This window comes from Bipolaris maydis, assembly GCF_028858645.1.
Source record: "Bipolaris maydis strain C4 unplaced genomic scaffold PSV08scaffold_8, whole genome shotgun sequence".
NCBI lineage: Eukaryota > Fungi > Ascomycota > Dothideomycetes > Pleosporales > Pleosporaceae > Bipolaris > Bipolaris maydis.
This window is the reverse complement of record NW_027093864.1, coordinates 471996-492067: the sequence shown is the minus strand read 5'-3', so window position 1 is coordinate 492067 and position 20072 is coordinate 471996. Positions and strand designations below refer to the sequence as shown.

The following is a 20072-nucleotide window of genomic DNA, read 5'->3' as shown; positions in this document are numbered from 1 at the left end:
GCGACGGGCTGGCATGCCATCCCAGCCGCAGTTCTCCCAACCCCTGCGCCTGATATCTCGTCTCGTCTGCGTCCTGGCCAGCGCGTGCTCTGCTCTGCTCTGCTGTTGCTATCATTACACTGCCCGCCCGCCCTGGCCGTCTGGCGCTCCATGGGCCCATCCCGCAACCTTGCCTCTGCCCTGCCCCTTCTCGCCAGCCCGCCATGTCATAGGGCAAAGAGAGAGCAGCCTCTTGTCGGCGTCCTGCTTGCGGGGATCTCGCAGTGCGTCTCCCTACGGCAGCTTATCCACCTGCTCGAAGCCTTGGTCGCAGAGCCAGCATGTTGCCAGCCTCGTGCCATTGGCTGTGTCCGGCACCGACACACAAGCCCTTCACGGCTTCCCCGCATTTTGCCCTCTAGCCTGGCCACCGCCGTGCATGTTGCTCCTGCTACGTATGTATGTAGTAGTATGTATGTAGTATGTATGTAGCGTGAGTCTACAAGACGCATGGCCTGCAAAGGCACTGCCCTGGCGCCCAAAGTGGCCGAGCCGATGTCCTGCCATAGCCCTCGGCCAGCCCTCGCTCGTTGCTATTGCCCGCATCCCTCGTCCCACGGTTCCTTGATTATTACGCGCGCCTAGGCACGCGTCTCCGTGGAAGCTGCCCACGGATGCTCTACGACAACGTGCGGCTCGCTCGGAGGCCGACGCTTCCACTGGCCAGGTCAAAAACTTGCTTTGTTTTCGAAGACGCTTCCATGCACCGGCCTGCGTGTCTGAATCGCGCTTCGCTCGCTAGAGCACTCTACCTCTGCCGCTTTCTGTCTTCACCACGCTGCATTTAGAAGGGGTCGCCACGTGCACATGGTACATGTATGTACTCATGTATGTCCAAGTGTGTGTGTGTGTGTGTGTGTGCCTGTGTGCCTGTGTGCCTACTACCGCAAGACGCACAACAGTCAGCAGAGCACATCGCTTCGTGAGCCGCACCATGCTCGGGCCTGCCTGCATGGAAAAGAAACAATGCGATGCCTCTGGCGAGGTCATTCGCATCAAAAATGCTCCCATGGAGCGGCACGCTGAAACCACACCCTCGCACCTGTCGCGACGTCTGGATTGTGGCCAGACCACTGCCCGGCCATGACGCTAGCCCCCATCATACCCAGCGCCTCCGCACGCCCCACATGGCGTCATGTCATGTCCCACTGCTGCATTTTGCCCGGCAGAAAATCAAGCGCGCCCCTCCATTCAGTTGCCATGGAGCTGCCGACCCCATCACCGCCCGACCGGGGCACGGACTTGTTATCATCGATGTTCGTACACTTTATCGATCCCCACCCGTTTGCTTGGCTGAGCTATGGCCAGATCCGCATCCCGCTAGTCCGCTTTGCCTCGCCCTCCGACCCATCACGATCGCGACGACACACTCTCCATCGCCATGGGCAAATCATTCGGTGCGACTCACCAGCCATCACTTTGACCACATTGCCATGTACCTGTTATAAACACGGCCCTTTTGTTGCAGAAATGCCTGCTTTTCTGCCTTCACTTCTTCTCCACCAGCCGAGACAACAACACCAGAGAGCAAACTAGTCTGCCTCTCCAATACACTCCGTTCCGGAAGGATGCGCATCCGCCGCCTATGCCTAGAACCCGTCATCGTCCAAGATTGCTCCCTCGCCGTCACGCTGATCACATGGCCCCGCCGTTGTTCGCAGTGACGACCTTGTTCCGTTGTTAGGCAACCTGTCAGCCAGTTCCTCAGCCCATGGCGTGCTCAAGAAAAATTGCTGCTCGACTGCCCACAATATATTGCAAGCGAAGAGTCGCACGACACACACTCTCTCTCTATTGCCATGCATGTCCACGCTCGGCTGAACTTCCCGTTGTTTCACGCAATCTCGCACCAGTCTCCTTAGTAAAATGTGCCGTGGTTGCTGTCCAGAAGCAGCACACCAATTAAGCGTCAGTGCTCATTCATCACAACGTCACAATGATTTTCGATGCCGGACATGACACGTACACGTAATACGAATCATGCCACGGACCACCGAAGCTGGAATTGCATCCCCACGCCTACGGCATTCTTGTGGAGATGTCGATTCCCCTAACAGGATCACGATAGGTGATGTCAATTCTGGCTTTTCGTCCAATATAGTCATAAAGGAGAATCGAGGCATTCTGTTCCTATCCGCACGTCCCGAACAGGCCTACCCTGCCCTGTCAACCACTGAAACACATGTGGTTCTCCCTGCAACATTCTTTTAGAGCGCTCACCGCTATTCCAATCCCCCCCCCCCCCGGTTCCCGCGCTACCCCATATTACTAGTATCACAACGCCTGGTGATGAGACTACTTGAACGTAAAAAATCACTGCAAGTGTGCATGGCCTTGATTGCCATGATGCCAGACCAAGCCGGTATTGTGGCATCATCTCATGGACGGCGGGCCGAAAAGGGTGCTTTCCCCCTCTCCCGAGATAAGACTCAGGAAAGGGCCGATGAGGATCATGGTAGGCAACTCTGTTCGTACCTCATATTGCAGTGGAGACCAGCATCATTAATACGATGGTGTGGTGAGAATTAAGCAATATGACCGCACACATGCATACATACTACATACATCTCCAAACATCAACGGAACGGCTGCAATCCACTTTCCAACACCATGGTTCAAAGCGAAGCTATATTAACAAATCTTGCGGGGGGATTTGGTTCGGGTAGCTCTATGCCAGTGGCAGCACTGGGCAAGCCTCGCGCAAAACGGCAACTCGATTAGCAGCTTGCCAATGGCTGGTAGCCCGCGTAAGCTCCAACCTCAAGTCCATATACTTTATTGGTCTGTTAACGCGGGCATTACGTGTGTGCCTGCGTTGGAACCAGCAGACGAGCTTCACTTGTCGACTTGTCCAATACTATAACGCGGCATCTCTACGGAGCAAGTCTCCAGACCACTCGCGACAGTTGTAGTCAAGAGAGAGAGAGAGAGAGAGAGACGAGGCCATGCAGGGCCTGCCATCTACCTAATTCCTTATCTCAGCGTCCAGCAGTGTCCACCCTCCTTCCCTATACGGCTGGTCGACAGGGCTTCAAGAATCTCCGGACTAAGTAACATGCACTCGCATATGAAGCAAACACAATGGAGTATTTGTTCCCTCCGTCGTATCTGATGACCACCCGCGTCTCCAGACAGTGGATGTAAGCAAAGTTGGATGCAGGGAAGGCCTGAAGAATGCACTACAAGCGATACGAATCATCTCATTGATCGATAACGGCTGTCCCGGCACTGTCGCGCTCCTCAGACGAAGCAGGTGAGAGATGGCTGCAGGCCTCCATCTCACATGTCACAGATTGCCCGCCCCTCCCCTCATACGTCTCTTGTGCATCCACTCGTTTCTTTTGTTGCTATCAACGTGAGCCACAGACGCGCAACACCATCTCTGCAGATTCCCAAGTCTATTTCTCCGTCCGCCAGTCTCCCTGACGTGCAGTCGTACCGTTGCAGACGACGCTGGTAAGATCGCTTTGCACATCAGTTTCCCAATCCAGGAGCATAGTTCGTCTGTCAATCGTTGCATGCACACAACGTGCGTGGGCGTAACGCCTGCAGCATCTATGCGCAGGCCTGTTCTCAACAAAAGCACCCCCGCCCTCCACACTCTAAATCGGGCGGAATGGCTTATGCCCACTAATCAACGCAACACAAGGGATGCCTTGTGGATACAAAGAGGGGTCTGCCGATTTCAGGAGAGGGTGCGCGTTTGAGATGGATGGTCGGACATGAACCTACAGGCCATGGTGTAGTGCGGGGTATCTCTTGTCGGTGGTGCTAGACCTCAACGCCACACCGATATCCACACCGATATCCACACCGATATTCACACCGATTTCTGTGAGAAGCACATTGTCATGAGAAGGCAAGGCTACGATAGAGACGCTGTTGAACGTTGGTGTGTGTGCCTGCTTGGCATGTATTGTAAGATGTTGTGCAACTCGAGGCTGCATAGCCAGCCTCTCACCTTCGTTTCCGGACGCCACTCGTCAACGGTGAGAGCGCCTTCTCGAGTCTCGCCATTGCTTTTCCTAGCACTGCAGTACACTGGATACACAAGTGCCGGTACGGGTACTGTGTTTATGTGAGCAAGCATCCCCCATACCGAAACCCTGAGCCGAACAGTTGCATGCATCTTGCCCTTCACCCAGCTGTGGCGTGTGCAGCGGGAGGATTGTCCCAACGAACCAGGGCTTTGCGGCATCCTAACCAAGCCGAGTGTCGCGTTCAGCACATCAGATACCAGGGCGGACGCTTTTGCTCCTTCCAGGGACAAGATACAGAAAGCTGATGTCATGGAGAGGGTGAGCTTGCCATGATTGCAAGATTATGTATACATAGGTAAGCAGGCGTATGTAAGCGTAGTCTGCTTAACTAGAGTATGTAGAGCCGTGCTATCAAAAAAGCAGATGCCCCACAAATAATACGGGGTGGCCACTGCGTACTGAGAGCCTAGACGCAGGGAGCAAGGAGGGTGGGCAGAATTTCTTGTCGCACTAGACCATATCGGCATTAGCCTTAAAGACTTTGCTGCTGTATTCTTAGCACAAGCCAATCTCCTCTGTCTACGTTCATTTCCTCATGACACGACTACTGCAGTCAGTGAACACTGCCGACGACGACGACACAATCAAACCCACAATGTGGAAGCCACTTGACTAATAGCACCGTCCAACTGCAACCTCTCAGGCAGATTTCCGAGGATGCTGTGTCGCTAATACCACCGTTGTAGAGCCGCAATCACAGTAGCTTACGGTGCCAATAGAGCGGCGAATTCCCAACAACTAACCAACCAGCCAACCCAGTCCGTTTTCTCCACCATCGATACGCTTTGATCCTTGACCGGCATCAGCCACAAACTGTATCGAGTGTAGCATCAGCGTTTACACAGGGTCCACGGAGCCTCACCCAAGCCGTCTTCTTGGTCCTTGTGGAGATGACTCCGAGATATGCCAGCCCGAGTCGCAACGCCGTGTTAAGGGATTGCGTGCAGCATAAGCCAAGAGACGGGTGAGCTTGTCTACCGGGCCGCTTGGACGCAGCTGCAGGAGATAGGCGACGACACCATGGAATTTAAAATGACTTTGACGGAACGCAAGGCTGGGTGAACTGTCAGAGTGGCAAGGCTACGTACGTACACCTACGTGTTTGCATACATACTTGTGCAGATCCCGTGTTGGACTGCATGTCTGGGGTAAACCAACATGCAGACAGGACGGGCTGCCGTCATTGCTGTCGCTCAACATTCAACGTTATCTCCCTAGAACCGTTTCCATGTAATAATACAATAGACAGCAACCCCTTTGTCTTCGCTATCTACCCTCCAGTACGGTCCGAATACGATATGAGCTTTCGACTTAGCATTGAGCGCCGGTAGCTCTCGAACCGCGGTATCCCAATCAACGGACCCTGCGGCTCATACTAACTCCGAGAAGTCGACAGGGTCTTCCAGGGTCCAGAAGGGTGTGTGTGTGGGATTCAATCCTTAGAGAGGCAAGGCTGGCGATCATAGCCACACAAAAAGTCCCAACATGCGCCGAACATCTCAGCAACATCTTCAAATCGAGATGATGGTGGGTGGTCATCGGTCGTCTCCGACATGGTTGTCGACCCACCCTGAAACCATCTCCCAAAATCCTTGATCCATGACCACAAGCCGTTCTCCATGTTCTCTCCACACGCCTCGCCAAACCCGCCCCAACATAAACTTTTTTGAAACCGCTGCACTCCAGATCCCCACTTCTTTCTTTTTTGGCTGAGCGCCCTCGTCAGACACATACTGCAATCATGCAAACAATACACCGGTTGTCAATGCACGGCGCGCACCCACGCACAGCGGCGGCGGCCCCGCACGGCCCAAATTCACTAACTCCAACACCATCAGCAAACTCGAACTGTTGAGAGTGGGGCCCGTCTTCGCTCCCCTCCTCCTCCTCTCCTCTCTTTGTCTCCAGCCATAAACTTGCCTCTTTCGCTCAAACACCCTTATCCGCCCCATGGTCATGGTCTCGTGCTACCTCTCCGTTTTTCCTTTCAGCTGTGTATTATGTGGAGACTTGCCGAGCAATGGCTTCCTCCACTCCTCCACTCCCCCCTCTCTTCCCTCTCGCCTCATCACAATAGTACATCACACTAGACGTGTCATTACTTCATTGCCGCTCCCCCTTCGCTCCGCTTCGCTACCTCTGCCCATGTTTGTATCAAAGTCCACTCTTTCTCTCCACTTTACCGCGGAGATTCCATGGCGCGCGCCGGGGGGGTGAGTCAAGTAGGTATGTAGGTAAGGGGGCGATGGGAGAGGGCGCCTGCGGTTAGGGCGTTAACTTCAGACTGCTAAGGTTGCGGACTTGCTTGACTTGAGAGTGTGGGGATAATTCGGTATTGAGTGGGGGTGGGTTTGGATGGGACAATACAGAGACTCATGGAACTTGGCGGAAGCTAAGGTGATATGAGCATGCCTTCCGCAGCAAGTCTGCCTTGCCTGCTGATTAGTCTTCGGGCGGATCCCGAAATTCGGGAAGGGGGACAAGAAAGATGAGGCTTTTGGAGAAGTAATCGGGCGGTGGACCCCCAAAGAAGAAAAAACACGGGACATGACTGTAGTAAGTTTGTTAGGTCACGACCTTTGACATGTCTTTCTTCCTTTCTTTCTTTTTTGATTTGCTGCTGCAAGGAAAAAGATGGTGCTTAGCATTACATGAATGTGCCGAAATGTGCATATTTTTTTTTCGCTATCCGAACACGGGACTAGGTCACCTGTAAAACCCATTCTTCGTTTTGAGATCTAGACTAACTACGAAGGGAGGGGAGGGGGGTTGGTTGGAAGGTCATCTTGACCTACTATGTACAGACATCTCGTAGCTAGCCCTGATTTTCCTTTGCCATGTGAAACTTTTTTTTTTCTCCATCTCCTTCTCTCTCTTTCTCTTGCATCTCCCCTCTCCCTCCCTTCACAACCGCTCTAAATACGCAATCATGAACTCGATGAATGCACCGTCGCAAGCGTACTGTTTCTGCCAGGCACAATGGGCAAGCTCAAAGTGACATTTGGAGCACCAGTAAGAGTGGGGAAGGGAGGGACAGCGGGAAGAGTAGGTGTCACATGCGGGTTTGGATTTGGTTTTAGCTCGCAGGGATTGGGCCCCGGTAGCGGTGTAGGCAGGTAGAGTTGCTTGCACTGCCCAAAAAGCACACACCATTAGTTACACTGAAAAAAGAAGGCGAAGCGGAAAGAGAATGGAAGACAAGAGTAAGATGAGGGGAAAAAGGATGTACAAAGAACAATATGGAAAGAACTTACAGCACGAGTTGGCTTGGGGCATCCACCTGCTGCTTGCATGTAGCAGGCGTAAGAGAAGTTTTCTTCAAAGTAACATTTCTACCGAGCAAATCATGTCAGGGGGTTTCCATGCAACCTTTGTTTGTCTCTACAACACTTCCTGTTTTTTGTTTTTTTTTAAATGCTTCGCTTTGCTTACCTGTAGCGCATCAGTAGCCCAACATGGGTACTGAGCCGTGGCCAGCTGACACTGGCACTGCTTGGTGAAGATGGGAATGGGCTCTCGGTGCGGCTTCTTCGAGTGACTTAGCGATTTGCCGTAGTTGTCGTCGTCGTCGTCGTCATCTTCACCGTCGTTCTCCGGGTCGGGCTCGATCGAGGGTATCGCTGTGACTGGGATGTTGAGAGACGTCGAGGCCGGTATGGCAACAGTCGATGTTGGTAAGATCTCCGAGAGCGAAGTGAGTGGGGCTGTTGAGTCGTCGCTAGCTTGAGGGTGTGGTATAGCTGCTGCTAGCACTTGCAGAATGCTGATCAAGAGGAGGCGGTGCATGTTGGTGCTTTTGCTGAACGGTGTATGTAGTCGACATACAAAGGTCAGCAGTGTGATACTACCTGTTTGTACTTCTGCATTCTTTTCTGCACCATTCCAGCGTTACCGCGCCTCGGCGATTCATCTTTACATCCATAAGATCCATATTGCAATGGCTTGCACTTCATATTACAATTTCCCATGAACGGCCTTGTAGTACCGTATACTTGTACAAATACAAGTCTTTTCCATCAAAATGAAACATGTAAAGCCATCGCGTAGTGCAAGGTTTATTGTATTCTGTGAAATAGGCAGCGTTGAGATTTGCCAAAGTGAAGTCGGTACTCTACGATGCTTGGAGGTACCAGGGTCGGCGCGTCTGATTGGCTGCTGTCATGTAGCCTAATATGGAAATGCTATATCTTTGCGTTTAACAGCAGGAAATAGATTACCGAACGCGACGACGGCCGAGCACGCCAGTGCCAAAGAGGAATGTCGCCATTCCGAGCCAGTGCTGCGCCAAAGCATGGTGGCTCAGCTCGGAAATGTGGCACAGGTGTTGTCCCCACGACACATGTCATTCTTCAATAGCACGATGGCGTGATACCAACTGTAAGGGCTCGTCTTGCGTCATGTCCCGCTTGATGGGCTCTTGCTTTCCCTCAATTACCAGAGGACAGTGCGCGGTTTGACATGAGGTAGGTCCAAGCCCGTCGTTGAGTGGTTGAATGGATTCCTCAACAATTACGGGCAACCCAGCCTATAATGTGGCGTACGCACACAGTTGGGCTTGCCTCTAAGCAGGCTATTGGCTTGCGATGGCCCGTGTCGCATGTCTTGGTAGAGGGGTGCTCGCATACGTTGCAACCCCCCATCCCCTCCTCAACATGTGAAAGTTTGCATTGCCCGATAATCTGCACAGCGCTGATCAGGGTCCGAACGGTCTCGGCCGCTGCTGTCTTGGAAAGGAGGGGTCCAGGTCTGCCGCTTGGTTAACGCTTCTCCCAGGCATACATCTAGTGTTGGCTGGTCAGAGATGCTAGAGTGTTATGATATGCACTCCACTATCAGCAAGATGGTGGAGGCGAAAGTGTGGAGACGGTGCCCACCGTTCAAAGTGGTGAACACGTCCGGTGTGATGTGCGACGTCGGTCGCAAACCCTGGAGAATTACGCTTGCTAATAGAATTTGTTATCAGTGTCTAGTCAGATTGCCGAGCTGCGGAGGTACTTGGGGGTACTTCGATATGCTGATGGCTGGCATCCCCTCTTCTCACCCCCTTCGGCGTAATGCACAGCCAGTGCAACGTTGATATGATCATAGTTAGCCTCACGATACATGTTCTGCATTGCCACTTTTTGTTGAGATAGAAACCAGACATTGTACGTAAGGAGTCTTGCCTTGAGTTGGTGAGGGTTGGGCTTTGCGAAGTCGTGACAGTATCGCGATTAGATAGACAAGTCATGTGATTCGACAACGGGCGCTCGGACCCTATGACGAAGTTCGTGATGGATGAAGTTTACATTCAATTGCTAAGCAACTATTCATTGATGCGTCAACCGCCATACAATCATTTTGTAATCCTATCAGTTCAGTGAGACGACAGGTGCACATTGTGATCTTCAGCATCTCACACCGATTCCACGGACACTCCTACCACGACAATGGCACCTTCGAGAGCGCTCCTTCTCCGTCGTATAACCTTTGGGAATGCGACACCGCATCTGCCATTGACCTCGCGTCTGATCACAACATTTGCCACTCCATTAAAGAGAACACCGCGGTCCTCCGCCTTGTGGTCAAGCCCAGTGCGGCAGCCACAAATCTGCATATGCAAAAGGGCGTATTCCCAGTCAGCCAGTACCACACTCCAAGCACCGGATTACCTGAATGAGGCCGAATCACACGTCTTTAACAAATTGAAATCGGAGCTTGAGCCCGTCAAATTAGAGGTATGCAATGTCTTCTCCACATTTCTGTCTCTAGATATCACACAATGTGGAGATGCCAGCGTCTCGAGCTGATGACACCGGTCGCGCTACCGATCGCTGCATTGAAAATATGCGCGTCATATCAGCATCGCAGAGGCTTTCGGAAGGCGTAGTCGGCCAGACTTTTGGATATTGCTGGCTTGCATACGGATGCTGTCGGCATGCCGAACCGAATCAGGCCGTTTCATTTTGGTCAGCATCAACGATTACTAACACGCTCGCATAGGTTCAAGACATCAGTGGCGGCTGCGGATCAATGTATGCGATTGAGATTGAGTCGCCCAAGTTCAAGGGCTTGACCGTCATCAAGCAGCACAAAATGGTGAATGAGGTGCTGAAGGATGAGATTCAGAGCTGGCATGGCGTGCAATTACGAACAAAGGCTGCTTGAACAGGGCCATTTGAGGACAGTTTGTTAATATTGTACGACTAATGTATACAGAGCGGGCATCTGATAAAGTCTCAGAATAACAGTGGCGCTGAATCACGAAGGGCTCCTTGTGGATGGGTGGATATCAGTTGACTCTTATATTCTCTGCAGTACCCTGTAAAATGATAGACAGCATAGGTAAAATCAGTATTGTTCTAGAGTTTATGTGCCATTCCTGAAACCGAATTCAGAGCTTCAGTCAAGATCTCCAGATCAAGGGGAGTTGCTGACGTCTGCAGATCCATCTTCAATCTCATGTCATCTTCACAGGTCTCCCACGCTATTGCTTGAATACATCGTATCTGATTCATGTACTATATTCGATCACATCTATTCCGATAAGAAACACTACAATGACCGATTATAGTATATAGCTGAAGCTACAATCGGCAGCAACTAGTCGCTCCTCGAAATACACTTCCAACGTAACAAAGCTGTTTTGAATAACAATGCACGGCAGGTAACTCGACGTCCTCGGTAACAAGAAGAAGCAACTTTTCTAGACGATGATAGACCAACAAAAGAGGGAAGGGAATTTCATCCTTACCAGTCTTACGCTATGAGCTTTATGCTCGCAAATGAAAGAGAAGAGTTATTTCAATCTCTAGTAATGCCACTCCACATCAGCAACTTCTACAAAAACCCACCCAGGCTCGACACAGTCTGATATACGTATTGGATCTGGCGCATCGATAGTGACAGGAATCGAGGCAAAGTGTATGTTATGCTCAGCAAAGCATTGATACAACATTGCAAAATCTGGAGGGAAATGTCCCAATTTGGGCGGCCAATCGACGACTGCTACTCTCCTGAGCAGAGGTAGTGTCGCAGGTGCAATATCAGCGAGATGGCGCAGTATTTCCGTCGGGCCCTCCCATCCCTTTGAGCCCCAGTGCTCCTGCCAGTCGATTTCAAATGTCAGCTCCTCGAGCGTGGGCGGGAGATATCGTACCAATTCAGCAACAAACTCGGGCGTGCATTGGTCTGGATCGTCGTCGTGCGCTATCAAGCCCATGTCCAAGGAGCGCAAGTTTGACATCCTGGAGGCCAATCTTGCTAACTGCAGCATGTGTTTCTGGTAGAGCATATGATGATCGCCGCGGACAGATAGCCGCTCAAGCGATGCGCGGTTATGTGTCAGCACAGAGGAAAGGCTCTCAAACTTTGATATGAGATTTGGCGAACGTCGGCTCCGCAGATTGTTGTGGACATCGTGTTCGTAAGCAAAACTCTTAAGTTGTCTGCATGCCTCGGTGAAGTGAGCTAATGTTTCCGTCTCGACGCAAGCACGCTTGAGGACAATGTTTTCGACGCCCGAAACACCCCTTTCGAGTACGGTGTAGAGCGGTATTTCATCGTTCCACTCAACATAGTCGTGGTTTTGGCGCTCCAGCTGAACGATGTCGACAACAGTCACGTTGCGCAGCGAAGGAACACGGAATAAGTGTGCGATTTGCTCAAGACAGAGCGGGCCGTGTATGTGAACGTTTCTCAGATTCTGGAGCGTTCCTGCTTCGGATATAGGCTTGCCGAACCAGTAGACATCGTCTCTCCATCCATACGTTTCTTTGATGGTAAGCGTTTCGATGGCCGGTGTAACCGTTATGAAGAAGGCCATAAACTCGTGGTCGCGCCATGTTGCAGTTAACCGCTCATAATTTATTGAAGGTTTCACTCCAACTGGCTCGAATGATCTCATCAACCTTGAAAGCATTTTTCGATTTTCACTGCTATTGTCTTGTCCGGTACTCAGATTCCATGTTACTTGCTGGACACGAGCCGCGAGCTTCGGATCATGAAGAAGGGTTCGGGTGAGTGGCCAGGGGCAGGATACCAAGATATGATTGTACAGGTGGTCGAGCGACAGCAGGTACATGCGCCGGCTGGTCAGGCTAAGATTGCGAATGTCTTTGGGGTTTTCGATTGGCATACAATCAATGATGCTCATCACGAGCTCGTTAGGAAGAGCGCCAAAGCCGGGGTTTGCCGCCAGTTCGGTTGCCATCCTGTGATCTGCAGTCGCACTCTCTTGGCTGCTAGAGTGCGCCAACGAACTTAATCACCACCCTAAGGTTCAAAAGAAAAGACAATAAAGAAACAGCTCTTGGATACAGCTTGGTTTGGACGGCAAACAGCTGTAGCTATGAACACGCTGCCCCGCAGTTTGGTTGCGCTAAAGACTTGGCATGTAGTTAACCAGTCAAGCGTGTGGCGGTTCAGCTTCACCTGGAAGAATGATATTAACAGATCAAATACAAAAAATCAAAATCATATGCGGAGGCATGCTTCCTCATGTTACCAGTAAATCTGACTATGTTTTTCTATGACGTGTGCGCTATCTCAGCATGCATACCAAAAACATGTCTCGTCTGCTTGTAACCATCTAAGTTCTGCATCTTCGGATGCTACTAAATATTCCTCATCCTAAATGTCTGCGAATGAAACATCTAACTCAATCCCCGCTTTACTATAAAGTTCTTGCAAGAAAGAAAACATTGCTTCAGCGGAGTCCCCGTCTCTCCACGCGGGCCATTCGACAAGGGTAACACGCTTCAGATTGCACGGCGAACAAGCGACAGCCGTAGCGAAATCAGACAGAATTTGGAAGTAAGGATAAAGCAAAGCTACCCCATCATACCCATACTGTTCCAACTTGATATTCAAGACTTCTAGCGTGTCCGGTAGTTGATCGGCGATCCCACTATGGCCAGGATCCCCATCGTTTTTGTACATCATTAGAGATATGCCATTGATGCTATTCTCGTCGCAAGGCCCGATATTCAAGGTACGTAAGTTCTGTAGCGGGTGCTCCTCTAACATTGGAGGGTTGATATTCAAGAGCGACGACACCACACTTTCGTCAAGTGGTACTTCGCCACGGATTCGAAGGTATTCGAGGGGGATCCCCGACAGGCGTCGCAATTCATTCATAAGCGGGAATTCCCGGTAAGTTTCTGGATGCAATGCGAGATCGTTTGGAGCGTGTTCGTAAGTTAGACTCTTGAGGTTGTTGAGTTTCTCAAGGATGATGATTGCCTCTGGGAAGAAGATATTGGATTCCCTCATTACTAGCTGCTCAAGCGAAGATCCATTCCCAAGCATTTTTTCTATTGTTCTTTCCCAGCCGTCTTGCCAGGAGAAGATCCTATTTGGTTCTTGGCGCATTGTGATGACTTCAGTAAGTTCTAACTTACGAATCGAGGGCAAAGTCAGCAGGGGCACGGCGTTCTCCAGCCGCAATGGTCCATGAAGTGTAACCCAGTGAAGGGTTTCGAATTCGGTCGGATTTTGCGCCATAGTCTCGAACCAGTACGAGTGGTCGTCCCATTTCCATGTATCCCATACACGGAGCCTTTGAACCTTGGGTGTGAACAAGAGAAAGAATTCAAGATACCACCAGTGTATTTCACGCTCATGATCAAAATCGACGAACCGACCAGGTAAATTCTCAGAATACCGGGTTTCATACAGGAGACGCCCAGAATCTTGAAGTTGTCTTGCAAGCAAGATCCTGTCGTTCTCCTGCAAGCATCGCCGACGAGCTGTCCTTGTCCAATAATTCTGGTACCACACTACTTCTTTGATATGATCTGCGAGCTCAGGTCGTACATCTGGGCGTGGTAATGCTATAGTACGCAGAAGCTGTTCTGGAGCCAGACCATGGAACTTATAGTATAAATAATCCGTCGTCAGACGCCGGAGTCGCTTGCTTGTTGTGTTGAGGGCATGGAAGTTTGAAATGCTGTCGTCGGCTTTGATTTGATCAAATATGAGTAATAACAGCTCATCCGGAAGTGTATTGAATCTGTCGAAAGACGGTTTCATTGTTCCGTTAAGCATCAGCAGTAGATATGTACTCGTCCTGACGGTAGGCTGTGTGCTTGTTAATGACAGTGCGATTTCCCTTGATGATCCAAAAACCCAGCGGCTTAGCGTTAGTAGTAGTTAAGCGTAGTATGGTCACGTGATTTGATACAATTTCTCTGTGTTCATCGTTCTTAACACCTTGTAGGCCTCAACCCCCAAAAAGCACAAAAACATAAGGCAGCAGTAGTTTTTTCGCAGTGACTCACCAATCTACTAATTGGCCGGTCAAACGCTTGTGTAAAATCAAGTTAGCAATTGGACAGTAAAGATATGGTAGAGATACATAGGCTTACGATATCTTTACCTCTATCCATGGCTCGTGCAACCAATCCCTTACCCCTACCATTACTTGAGACTTTTCACTGCCAATAATTCTAGTTGCGTCTTTTCTTTTCTGCAAAATTGAAGTAATAATGCGCTTCTAGCCCGTAAATGGCGCTGAAGATGGGCTACGGCTTTAATCATGTACTGCTTAACTCGTCTACTGTTGAGACTACTAGCTGCCCTAGATAAATGCTAATCTAGGTATATCAGCTACTACGGATGAAGTAAAGAAAATTTTTTGGTGTTTGTTACGCGGACAGGCGCTAGCTAGAGAGGCAGATTGTTGATATCTTAGCATAGCTCAACTTGTCAAGGGCAGCAGTCCTTAGAACCGAAATCCTCAATGTTGCTACTACCCGAAATACATCCGTCGTTGGGATATCAGCCTATCTAGGCTTTTCAAGATTTATCGAGGTTCCAGTTATGGGTTTTGGGGGCCGTACTCGGTGCAATACTGCGTGCGCACTTGATGCAAGAACATGAGAATAGCAAGAGTTTTACTTTGTAGGATTGATCTAAACCAATGCACAAGAAAATGCACTAGAGAAGGCAATCGGCCGGCCAGCATTGAGAAGCAGCGCCCACTGCTGCTGGGACGCTATAGCGGGTGGCTCGCACGACCACATTCCACGGCGGTAGTTGTATGGGTGGCAGTACCATGGTAAGAGTGAAGTTACTAAAGGAGTGTATAAGTCGCTGTGATATCCCAAATCACTATGCTCTTCAAAGTTTCGTTGTTATCTTGGACAAAGACTCACCAAACCTGCGCATCACCATGGCGGCAGCGTTGCTGATATTACTCTTCGTTCTTTACAGCAGGATCCACATCCCTCCTGTGGACCCTACTATGGTAGTGGCAACGGTCCGCCAGAAAGCGATTGGGCGCTTGAAAAGACACTTCCCGCATCCGCCTACTTCCAGGTCGTAGTAAGCTACTTGGATATAAGTTAATGGTTCCTCTTCGTATCTACCATTCCTTCACATGTTATAGACTATTAAAGATGATTTTGTAGTAATTTGAAACCCCGCATCATTTTGTCTTGCAGTTTCCCGCGCCCTGGCAAGAGAAAGGATGAAGGCCGCGCCCGATCCACTCCATGAGTTGGATTGATGACACTACGTCCAGATAGTGGTGACTGTTTTGGTTTTGGACATTGCAGAGGTGAGTGCGCTAGTGGGTGACTTACGTCATATTCGAGGCGCCCCACCAAATATTCCGCTCCTACTGACAACCACCTCTGCTAGTAGGTATATTATACGAATATCAAATGGCGCAAGACGGCCATTTTCTGCAGCGGCCACTCTACGGTAATATAGTTTCTCGTCGTCTGTGACTCGACTAATATCTACATCTGCAGTTTTCGATTTGCCCGAAGAGCTCCTGACCACCCTCACACTTAAGGACCAACACGAACAATCGCTCCCAGAAACCCCCCCTCAAGACCCAAACACCGCGAAAAAATCTTCCGAAAACGACTCCAGCCCGGCGAAAGCGACCTCATGCAACCTCTGCGGCCTCAGCTTCGTGTCCCTCGCCGATCAGCGCAGTCATGTCCGGTCAGACCTCCATGGCTACAACTTGAAACAGAAGATAAAGGGCGCTAAGCCAGTGAGTGAGGCTGAGTTTGAGAAGCTCATTGGAGACTTGGATGAAAGCATATCGGGCTCTGATTCATCAGAATCAGACGAAGAAGAAGACGATGGCGGCGGCAAGGCGAAAGACTCTACTCTCAGTGCGCTCTTGAAGAAGCAGGCTCATATCACAGATCCCGGGTTCAATGAGTTTGCCTCATCCAAGAAGCAGAGTGGCCCTGGCAAGCCTCCGTTGATTTGGTTCACATCGCCCGCACTACCCGACAACACATCGCTGGGCATATACCGCGCCATATTTTCGAATGCGGAGCAAGAGGAGGAATCGCACATTCTAGAGACCATCCGGAGTAAGCAGCTGTCCCCGAAACAACCCCCAAAGATCAAGGCGAACGAGGGTGGCGTACCACTACCCAACACGGATATTGGACCACACTACTTTCTGTGTATGATTGGCGGTGGGCATTTTGCAGCTATGATTGTAGCGTTAGCCCCCAAGACAGGAAAGAAACACAACGGAGTAGACGAGCGGTCAGCCACGGTCATCGCCCACAAGACCTTCCACCGATACACCACCCGAAGGAAACAGGGCGGTTCACAATCTGCCAACGACAACGCCAAGGGGAATGCCCACTCCGCCGGTTCCTCGATACGTCGCTACAACGAAACCGCGCTCGTCAACGAAGTACGTGAACTGCTGAACAGCTGGAAGAGTATGATTGATACTGCGGAGCTCATCTTCGTTCGCGCTACCGGTGCAACCAATCGAAGGACACTTTTTGGTCCCTACGAAGGACAAGTGCTGCGAAGTAACGACCCACGCAACAGAGGCTTCCCGTTCAGTACACGCCGAGCGACTCAAAAAGAGCTTATGCGTGCTTTTGTTGAGCTAACTCGGGTGAAGCAAAGCACAGTTGATGAGGCAGCACTTGCTGCTCTGAACACTTCTCAGAAAGAACCTCCAACCACAGCTCCAGCTCCAGCAAAGCTCAAACCCAAGAAGCCAACTAAGGAGGAAGAGGCTGCCTCCTTACACACGTCGCAGATTATACCAATGATCAAACGCTCCAAGGTACCTGCGCTCCTAAACTACCTCAAGACCAACAACATCCCACCAGCATTCACTTTTCTGCCTGCCAATCACCACACGCCAACCCCCTTGCACCTTGCGGCATCCCTCAACTCGGTTCCCATTGTCATTGCGCTTCTCACAAAAGCGGGCGCAGACCCGACATTGATGAACGACGAAGCTCGTACACCATTCTCATTGGCGGGTGATCGTGCGACAAGGGATGCGTTTCGCGTTGCACGTTCCGAGCTGGGCGAGTCTGCATGGGACTGGGAGAAAGCAGGCGTTCCCGCAGCCATGACCAAGACTGAGGCTGACAAGCGAGACGCGCAAGAGAAGAACGAGAAAGCTGCAGAAAGCAAGGCCGAGGCTGATCGTAGAAAAGCAGAGACAGAGCGGGTGCGTAAGGAGAGCGAGGCAGAAGAGGTGAGGAGAAAGGAGCAACGACTGGGCAAAGGCAAGGCTTTGGGCGCGCTGCCTGTCAAGACTGGCGCCGACCTGAGAGAGGAAGAGATGAGGGGATTGACACCAGAAGCAAGGGCGAGGATGGAGAGGGAAAGAAGGGCAAGAGCAGCTGAGGAAAGATTAAGGCGAATGCAGGGCTGAGTACTCGATAGGCGTTGTGCTTGCTAGATAAGCTACAGGGTTATAGCATGCATGAATACACTCTTCGCGCCATCCATGGCAGTTCATACTATCGTGGACGCCACACGGGCATACTACTTTCGCACACATTCCTTCATGAGGTGAACACTACAATTTTTCACTATACCCTTAATCCGATATACCAGGAGCTGTCCAGCCGAGAATCATATCTGCGGCGGAGTTTAGATTGATGGGGGTGAAGCGCTAGCCGAGCAAATCGCTATGTCTACTACCATGTCCTTTGCCAAACCCTTTTTGCCAACGATACCGCCAATAGGACTTTCTTAGCTTGCGCTTTTCTTCACATACGATCATAGGACCTTTTTTGCGCGTTCTCTGTTCTCCACCTCCTTCAGCACATGTTGAGATATGGCGGTGAGTAAAGTCAGCCAGTTACAGCAGTGGTTACAAAGATACAATTTATCCATAAAAAAGCAACCATGTTACATTGTTATTTAGGTATAGATCTACCATTGATCTCTTTCAAACCCTCACCGATCAGCTGGCTACTGAAGCCCATTGCAACCATTCAGAGTCTTTTCCAAGACACATAGAAACCCTTGGGTTTGTCCATATCATAATCTCTTGGCCTCCTCGGATGCTCGGAAGTACCACAACGAAGCCGTCCATGAACGCTGGGAACGAAAAGCGTAGAGCCTGGATAGAGCCCAAATCATCTCCCCATGATGCATTTCCTAGAACATCTCCCAATCGGGAAGGGCTTGTGATCAGTACATCGTAGCCAGATGCCGGGTGCATCAAATTGCATACATCTTCGCTGGCATCGATCGTTCCGGCAAATTCCCAGATACGGTCGGAGGTCCACCAGTTAATCGAGTCAGTTATCTGGTGAGCAAGCTCATATAAAGATCCACATCTGTCCGAGAGTAGTTCATCAACGGGAGTATTTGCACGTGCTAGAACGATTGCGTTGCCGACGTACTCAAGTGGCAATGGTGGCTCAACGCGTCTCCGCACATTGACCGAGCTGAGGATTGAACTGCTGTCAATGGAAATTCCCGCGCTTCGTCGAGCTCGAGTTATGCAGCGCCAAACGAGAGCGGAGATTAACGAATTTTCAGTCATGAATGGGAGGTCATGAGAAGGCGGCTGAGTGGCCTGTTTCAATCGGTCGATCGCTTCGAGAGGTAGTATCCAGTGGGATAGTTTAACCAAACGTTCTTGCTTTCCACGATTGCCATTTACAGCTGACTCGAGAATGTGCCGCTGTGTCTTTTGGAACTGACAGTCCGATATTGATCTGTAAGTCTGGAACTCTGAAAGCGGCTTTTTACAGTGACCACCGAGAAGGTATGATCCATCCAGACAATCTGCTTGGATGCGCTCTGAACTCGCGACTATCCATCCACGCGACTCAGCGTCGACATTCCTTGCCCAAGTCTCGGCAAAAGTACCTAATGCCTGTGCATCTAGCACGGAATGATGCCCATTGAAAGCAAGAACCAGACCACCAGTGATGAATGTCAATTGAACCGTCATCACAGGGCTCTTTTTAGTATGTGCTAAGGGCTCAGGAGAGTATCCAGATGCTTCCACTTCCGAGAATGGGAAATTGCGTTTGGCCAAATCGTCGAACCTGATTCCAGGCATATCTTTGACAAAGAAGGCGATACCAGCATCTTCTTCGAATTCCAGCTGGATTGTGCCTCGGCGCGGATCTTCAGGGACGACATAGGCTGCAAGAACGTTGATCTCATCGATAGTGTGGGCCAAGCCGACTTGTAGATTACGAACCACCTCTGATCGGTCGACGTTCTCGTTGAGCCGGAAGACACACATCATGGGCAAGATCACACGCACCATGTACTGATCCAGAGGAGTCAGCTTCATGTAGTTGTGTCCGAGTGGAATGCTAGGTCGAACTTTAGTTTGTTGCATGTTGATTTGGTTGGATGATATCTGGGATTCAAAAGCAAAGTAACAACTAAGAACAGAGTCGATTTTGATGAATGCTTTCCTGTGCAGGCCTGTAGTTGGTTTGAAGAAGGATATGCAACTCTCGTACATCATGGCATCATATATGCTGATAAACCTTGCAAGTATTCAGCCAAAACGATGTAGTCTATTTGCAGGCGCCTCCTTTGCCACAATTTCTTTTGTTTACGGCTTGCTTGCAGCTAATGTGCAGCTTGCAGATGGCCTACATGCAGCCTTCATGCACCATTCGTCTTTGAAGGTTGATTTGATGCAACATACGTGGCACAATTTTGTCCTATGACCTGCACACAACAGTTTAATGGAGGAATCATCTAATGTTTGAACCGTTCCGATATCAAACGCGACAGCAAATT

The 20072-nt window shown here is 50.4% G+C and overlaps 6 protein-coding genes across 6 annotated transcripts; 2 read left to right on the top strand and 4 right to left on the bottom strand.

Moving 5' to 3' along the window:
* Positions 1–6937: 6937 nt before the first annotated feature.
* On the bottom strand, positions 6938–7941 carry PSV08DRAFT_402282 (uncharacterized protein). The gene is made up of 3 exons (XM_014223021.1): positions 7512–7941; positions 7334–7411; positions 6938–7210 (listed from the first exon to the last, which is right to left on the bottom strand). Exons 1-3 carry the CDS (start codon positions 7863–7865, stop codon positions 7007–7009), a joined length of 636 nt encoding a protein of 211 aa, XP_014078496.1. The 5' UTR covers positions 7866–7941; the 3' UTR covers positions 6938–7006.
* Positions 7942–9390: 1449 nt separating this feature from the next.
* Positions 9391–10329, top strand: PSV08DRAFT_302750 (bola protein). Its single transcript, XM_014223020.2, has 2 exons — positions 9391–9796; positions 10062–10329. Exons 1-2 carry the CDS (start codon positions 9509–9511, stop codon positions 10224–10226), a joined length of 453 nt encoding a protein of 150 aa, XP_014078495.1. The 5' UTR covers positions 9391–9508; the 3' UTR covers positions 10227–10329.
* A 65-nt stretch (positions 10330–10394) lies between these two features.
* PSV08DRAFT_402280 (uncharacterized protein) lies at positions 10395–12334 on the bottom strand. Its single transcript, XM_014223019.1, has one exon. It carries the CDS (start codon positions 12268–12270, stop codon positions 10870–10872), a length of 1401 nt encoding a protein of 466 aa, XP_014078494.1. The 5' UTR covers positions 12271–12334; the 3' UTR covers positions 10395–10869.
* A 291-nt stretch (positions 12335–12625) lies between these two features.
* On the bottom strand, positions 12626–14105 carry PSV08DRAFT_203572 (uncharacterized protein; the record flags this gene model as incomplete). Its single annotated transcript, XM_014223018.1, has 1 exon — positions 12626–14105. The coding sequence occupies one exon, from the start codon at positions 14103–14105 to the stop codon at positions 12690–12692; it is 1416 nt and encodes a 471-aa protein (XP_014078493.1). The 3' UTR covers positions 12626–12689.
* A 1461-nt stretch (positions 14106–15566) lies between these two features.
* On the top strand, positions 15567–17847 carry PSV08DRAFT_224300 (uncharacterized protein; the record flags this gene model as incomplete). Its single annotated transcript, XM_066092189.1, has 2 exons — positions 15567–15618; positions 15815–17847. The coding sequence occupies 2 exons, from the start codon at positions 15567–15569 to the stop codon at positions 17719–17721; spliced, it is 1959 nt and encodes a 652-aa protein (XP_065948988.1). The 3' UTR covers positions 17722–17847.
* A 411-nt stretch (positions 17848–18258) lies between these two features.
* Positions 18259–19659, bottom strand: PSV08DRAFT_371553 (transferase family-domain-containing protein; the record flags this gene model as incomplete). Its single annotated transcript, XM_014223016.1, has 1 exon — positions 18259–19659. The coding sequence occupies one exon, from the start codon at positions 19657–19659 to the stop codon at positions 18259–18261; it is 1401 nt and encodes a 466-aa protein (XP_014078491.1).
* Between the last annotated feature and the right edge of the window lie 413 nt (positions 19660–20072).

Coding starts and splice junctions, on each gene's coding strand:
- PSV08DRAFT_402282 (XM_014223021.1), bottom strand. CDS start 7,865: ATGCACCGCCTCCTCTTGATCAGCATTCTGCAAGTGCTAGCAGCAGCT. Junction 7,412..7,511: donor GGGCTACTGATGCGCTACAG/GTAAGCAAAGCG, acceptor TTTGCTCGGTAG/AAATGTTACTTTGAAGAAAA. Junction 7,211..7,333: donor GCCCCAAGCCAACTCGTGCT/GTAAGTTCTTTC, acceptor CTTTTTGGGCAG/TGCAAGCAACTCTACCTGCC.
- PSV08DRAFT_302750 (XM_014223020.2), top strand. CDS start 9,509: ATGGCACCTTCGAGAGCGCTCCTTCTCCGTCGTATAACCTTTGGGAAT. Junction 9,797..10,061: donor TTGAGCCCGTCAAATTAGAG/GTATGCAATGTC, acceptor ACGCTCGCATAG/GTTCAAGACATCAGTGGCGG.
- PSV08DRAFT_402280 (XM_014223019.1), bottom strand. CDS start 12,270: ATGGCAACCGAACTGGCGGCAAACCCCGGCTTTGGCGCTCTTCCTAAC.